The sequence below is a fragment of the Anabrus simplex genome, chromosome 5 (genome assembly GCF_040414725.1).
Source record: "Anabrus simplex isolate iqAnaSimp1 chromosome 5, ASM4041472v1, whole genome shotgun sequence".
NCBI lineage: Eukaryota > Metazoa > Arthropoda > Insecta > Orthoptera > Tettigoniidae > Anabrus > Anabrus simplex.
Genome location: NC_090269.1, coordinates 201,126,538 through 201,132,537, shown reverse-complemented (window position 1 = coordinate 201,132,537; position 6,000 = coordinate 201,126,538). Strand labels below are relative to the sequence as shown.

The window sequence follows — 6,000 nt, the reverse complement described above, 5'->3', positions numbered from 1 at the left end:
GTCTGTAAAAATGGCAGGGTCCTAGGGAAAACAGATCTTATCAGGAAGATTTCACAAGAAAATTAATATGACAGCTTATTTAAAGAAATACCTATTGAAATAGTGTCAGTTTTAACACCAAAATCAACAGTTTTATTTCACCAAAAAATAAGGACCTTAGTCGTAAGTATGCAAAAGGTCTAAACTAAATGTGACAAATAAAACAGGAGTTGTAGAGATGATACACTTTATTAGTAAAAATACAAAATCCAATATTACATTTTGTAAAATGAAGGATTCTTGAGGAGTGATGTTCAGGTGCTAGTTTATTTGACTTTTATTGTTAGTGCAAATATCCTAGTCATCGAGCTTTTCATTTCAGATTTAGAAACAAAACAAAATTGAACACTGTCAGCTTCAGAATATACTTCTCGATATCTTAATAATAAAAACTGCCTCTAGAAGAGACTGGATTTGACAAATACAGACAAAATATTAATAAATACTGTTTAAGAATCAACTGTACATGTTTTAGCCAACTACTTTTACTATATTTACATACATTTTAAATCCTACCGTAAGTACACAACTTTACTACAGACTGAATTTGAAAAATTAAAGTTAGATACTTTTCTTTAATCTCTAAATATATTTATATATTAGTTTATTCACTTTCAGTTATTCTCTTTTTAAATAATATATTTGTGTGCTTAGTATTATGTGTCAAACTGAGGTCTTGGACTGCACATACTTTTGATATGTCGGCTGCCAAAAACAAATATATGGCAGAGCACCTATGATTAGTTTTGTATCAAAATATTAATTACATTTGAAATGGCCTTCTGTTTGTCTTTATCAGGTCAATAATATGGATATAGAGGTACATTTGATATTGACGACTGTTTTCTCTGGCAGGAATCGAGACATTTTATACTGCAACCAGTTTCTACAGTGTTACACTGTCTGTTCAGTATATGAACATTTGTACATTTGAGAATAATAATTAGGTGTACTATTGTGGCTGTACTGAGAAACGCTTTGAGCTTCACAGACTTTTTTCTTTTCTTTCTCTTCTTTTTGACATTACTGTTACCCCTATGATAATGCAATAGTCTCTGTCAGGGTGATAATTTTAGAACTCTTTCTACTCTACCTGATACAATTGTCTTTCTTAGAATAAAATTAGGAGAAAGAAATGCCTACAGGTCCTGCCTGGTAGGAAAATATCTCTATTCCAAGATATCCAAGTTGAAGCATTGTTATATAGAATAAGTATTCTGATCTATGGGAATCTGTCATGAGAAATATCTGAAACAAAGAATTATTAGAAAAGTGAATGAAGATTGACTACTTCTCTGTTAACCTTGGTTATGGCAAAGTAAACTAATATTGGAGTTATTGAAAAAATGACAAGCGAAGGGCTGAAGACGAAATGTTTCTGTAGGAACAGTTAACAAAGTGAATCACAGACATGAGCAATACTGGCCCAGAACAAGGAGGCAAGGCAAAAACATAGGCCTACTGTGTAAGTTCTACAAGCCCATTCCAGTCAGGCAACTGTATCAGGTACCGTAATTGTTTATCATATTTATAATATGCTGATTTAATACACAAACCTAGCCTGAACCTTTAACATATTTTTTTTTTAAACCTATTCATTTTCAGTAGCTTGTCCATGTGACATAACCGTAAATTTTATCCAAAGCTTTCCTCATGTACAAGAAAATCTCCGAAAGCCTACAGCTGATGTAAAAATTGCAGGACCAGAACTACTAACCTGCATGGAAAAGTGAAGGAGTAAAAAAGAAGAATAATTACTGTAGGCTATACTCTTGTACAAAAAGAAGTTGAATTATTATAAGTGGAGAGTAAAATAAAATTTTAAAAGGTATGAACTTTCATTGAACAATCAAGGAACATACCTGTGTCATTTTTAAAGTTCAATGTAAGAAATTACATACTGCTCAATAATGATGTAATATTTACCAAATAAACAACATATTTGTAAATGCTATTGAAGCTCACCAAAATACGCAAACGTTGCCAACAAAAATGATGCGCTTAAAATCAGTACAAGGTAAAACATGTATTACACGAATTTCTTAGGTAAGAGAACAGTATATAGTGTCACACTGTTGAAAGTAAGGTCTGAGCAGACTTCGAAGTTCACAACTTGATGGATACTTCTTCTTGGTCTGGTTCATTAAGACCAAGACCTTCACTCTCTTTACTTTGTGCAACTATGAGGCATGTCTTATCCTCTTCTGTTGGAGAGACTGGTGAAGTGGGAGACATGGAAGAGTCGAGAGACATAGATGTTACTGAACTGTTGGACCTCTCTACATGCCAGTGAGAACCATCAGCATCTTCTGATCCCAGGGAAATGTCCGCAATTATACCGCTCTCTGCAACATCAGACAATCAAAATGTGAAACAAACTGCCGTTCTTAAAAATATAGAAGCAGTAGGCTACATTCTGTCAAATACTGTACATTCATCTAGAGTCACGAATGATATGCAAATATTATTATTAGATGTAAAATAATGGGAACTATTTTTCTTTATTCTATTGATTAGTATTTATGAATCATTTATAAACACTGTTAACAATATGCTTACAATATTGTAATAGTGAGAAAAGGAGAAAGAGATGAATTGAACATTACAAATTTTTTTCTTTTTTTGTTATGAAGAATGTTTTGTTCTACAAGAACATCCTCAGATTCTATCAAATCACTTTAAATCCTGCATATATATATGCACAATATTGTTTATATTGCCTAAAGTTGTTAATGATTGTGAAATCGTGATGTTATGAACAAGACACCTTAGTATCTTTGAGAAAGTCTTCCGTACTTAACCTAAGCTATTAATCGTCAGTTACCTCCAGAGACTATGTTTGGACTGGAACCGCTCATGGTTGCTATGTAGGGGGATGAGGAAAATGCTATATGCATTAACTCTTTTCAGTGGAGAGGGGAGGGGAAAAAGGGCAGTGCCTCTAAAATGTGTATGATCATTGGGGTTGGTTAGGTTGGCTTTTTCTGTAATGTGAATTTCTATAGTTCCTTTTATGTACAAAGATTTGCTTTAACTTTTGTTGTGCAAAATTTTTAGATCTGTGTGGATATTTGTGAAATGGTGTGAGATGTTGTATACATCCTCTACAAAGGCTGAATGCTGATTGTATCTAATCACATTTTTATGTTCTTTGTATCTGCTGAGGAAATTACTTTTGTGCTGTTCATTCTAAAGGCTACTCTTGACCTTGTTTTTTTCAAAATACTAACTATTATGTATGTTCATGTAGTTGAGGGCAATGGCTCATATGTAGCCTCTGGTGTTTGTCCTTTATTTAATAATTTATCTGCTGTGAAAGGAGCATGGTTGCTTTCTTTCATGATTTGTTTTATTTGTATTTCAGCATTGAAATCTATAGAAATCTATAGAAATTGCTCTGGGTATCACTGTATTCAGTCCTGCTAATCTGTATGTGTATAGGTGGTTGGATTCGTTGCCTACTGTGTGTGAATTTTGAGTGGATTTTCTGTATATTTTGTATGATAGGTTGTCATTATTCCTAATGATTGTGGCGTTTAAAAAAGTTGATTTTTCCCCCTTAGTTTTCAGTTTCCATTGTGAAATTGATTGACTTGTGTGAGGAATTCAGTATGTAAGCATATTACACGTAAGAGTAGTTTAGAATGCTGGCTGATTAAGAAATTGTTTTCAACGTTATTTAAGAAAATGTTTGCTATTGCCTGATAATGGTGAGCCCATCCATGGTTGACCTTTCCTTTTGACAATAGGTTTTATCGTTTAATGTAAAGGTTTTGATTTACGGTTCTTCTAAGAAGCTTAATTATTATGTTTTTCTTTGTAGTGAATTATTGTCTTTTAGATGGTTTTCTATAATCTAATTGATTTTTACATTAATGTACCAATAGAGAAGCAGCCTTTTTTCTTTTAGCATTTGGTTGAGAGTTTGCTTACATTATAACTTGATGCGTCTTTGAAATTTACTATTGGTCTAATGGGAAATTAGTCTTCATGTTTTATATGGGGGGAGAAAGACTTATCATCAAAAAAACCCAAACTCCCCACAATAAGAGCCATCCCTAAAATACACAAGACTCGTGTCCCATCAGACCAAAAGTAAATAGTAAATTTCAAATATATATCATGTTACAATGTATGCGAACTACACAACCAAATGCCAAAAGGAAAAATGTTGCTTATTGCTTTTCTATTGGTATAGCCGTGTTGAAACACCGAAGTTAAGCAACATTGGGCGGGGTCAAGATTTGGATGGGTTGCCACGCGTTGTTGGTGGGGGTAAGGGAATGGAGGAGCGGAAAGGAACTGGCCACCCTACCGTACGTAAACTCCAGCTCAGGCACACCTCTGCAGAGGTTTGGACCTGCCTTCAGGCAGAATACAACCTTACCTATACTGATGTACCAAAAAAATGTAAAAAAACACGATTAAAATTATAGAAAACCATCTAAAAGACAACCATTTCCTACAAGAAAAACCAAATAATTAAGCTTCTTAGAACAACCGTAAACCAAAACAGTTCTACATTAAACGATAAAGCCTATTGTCAAAAGGGCTCAGCATTATCAGGAATAACAGCGAACATATTCCTAAATAACAATGAAAACAATTTCTTAACCAACTAAGAGATGCATGTTTTAAGAGGTATGCAATTAAAGGAAGCTACAGAGCTGTTTACAAATAAAGGATTATGGAAGCACTTAGTTAATTTGCAGAGGCTTGCAGACTGAATGCTAAAAAGCATAACAGTGTACAATGAAGATATGCATATGTATGAGATTATGATCCATCATCTAGCAACCACATTTCCTTCTGTATGCACCTTCAGGAATTATTCAGTTTGGTCCTGCAAATAGCATAGGTCTGCTAATCTGATGATAGTGCCAAAGAACACATTTGTTAGGCTGTACCCAACTTATTTAATTAAATTTATTCATTTATTTTTCAAAGAACAATCTGAGTCAAAGCTAGTTATGGTTCACTACAGGTCTCTTGCTTAGATAGTAGCAGCAGTTTAACACAAGAGTAATCTTCAGCACAAACAGTACAAAGTTATAACTACAGTACAATGTGTAGGGTAGATATCTCCTCGTTCCATTGCTGTCACTGTATAAATAACATGTGATGGTACAGTTCACGGTAATACAGGCAAAGATTTTTGGAAAAGGTGTACTTTATACTGAAACCTCATTTTAAGGTAAACACCTATTTAAGGTTAAAAAAATCAAGGCCTGTAAACACACTAAATAGGGGTTCTACTGTATACAGAAAACCCATTCAAACTTCACACACAATAGGCAACCACCTGAATGCACAAAAATTAGCAGGACTGAATACAATGATACCCAGAATAATTTCCATACCAATGAGCACAACAGATTTCAATGCTAAAATTCAAACAATAAAACAAATCACCAAAGAAAACAACCACCCTTATGACACTGTTGAAACCAGTCTTCACTTAATAAATTTCAAATATTTTACATTGTGTTGAATGGTGGAACATCCCTCAAACTCTATGGTGTATTATATTACTGTAGACTTGGTAAATCTAAATATATAAGATAAGAGTTGTGTCTGTACATTGCTCAGATAATAAAAAGGATGGTATTTCTGTATCAGACGTGTCCACAGTAACAAGGAAATGCACTTTTTAATTTTCCCTAATTTCTGTCTGCCTGTATGTATGTACACGTACCACGAGAAAATGGCTGAAGAAAATTGAATGAAAATCGGTATGCAAAGTCGGGGAATAAGTCGCTATAATCTAGGCCATAAATAAATGTATTCACGCTGAGTGAAATGGTAGTTATGGGGAAGACCTAAAATTTTATTCTCGAATATTTATGTTATTAGTAGTCGTATCTTAATGAAAATCGGTATGCAAAGTTGGGTTAATAAGTCGATATAATCTACCCCATAATAATTGTATTCACACTGAACGAAATGGTAGTTTACGGAAAG

At 33.7% G+C, this 6,000-nt stretch overlaps 1 protein-coding gene across 1 annotated transcript in view; it reads right to left on the bottom strand.

Moving 5' to 3' along the window:
* Nucleotides 1-215: 215 nt before the first annotated feature.
* Nucleotides 216-6,000, bottom strand: part of LOC136874435 (puratrophin-1) — a 1,332,114-nt gene continuing 1,326,329 nt past the window's right edge. The window contains exon 26 of the mRNA XM_067148069.2: nucleotides 216-2,384. Within this exon, the coding sequence (XP_067004170.2) occupies nucleotides 2,146-2,384 (239 nt within the window). The 3' untranslated portion in view covers nucleotides 216-2,145. The remainder of the gene's footprint in view (nucleotides 2,385-6,000) is intronic.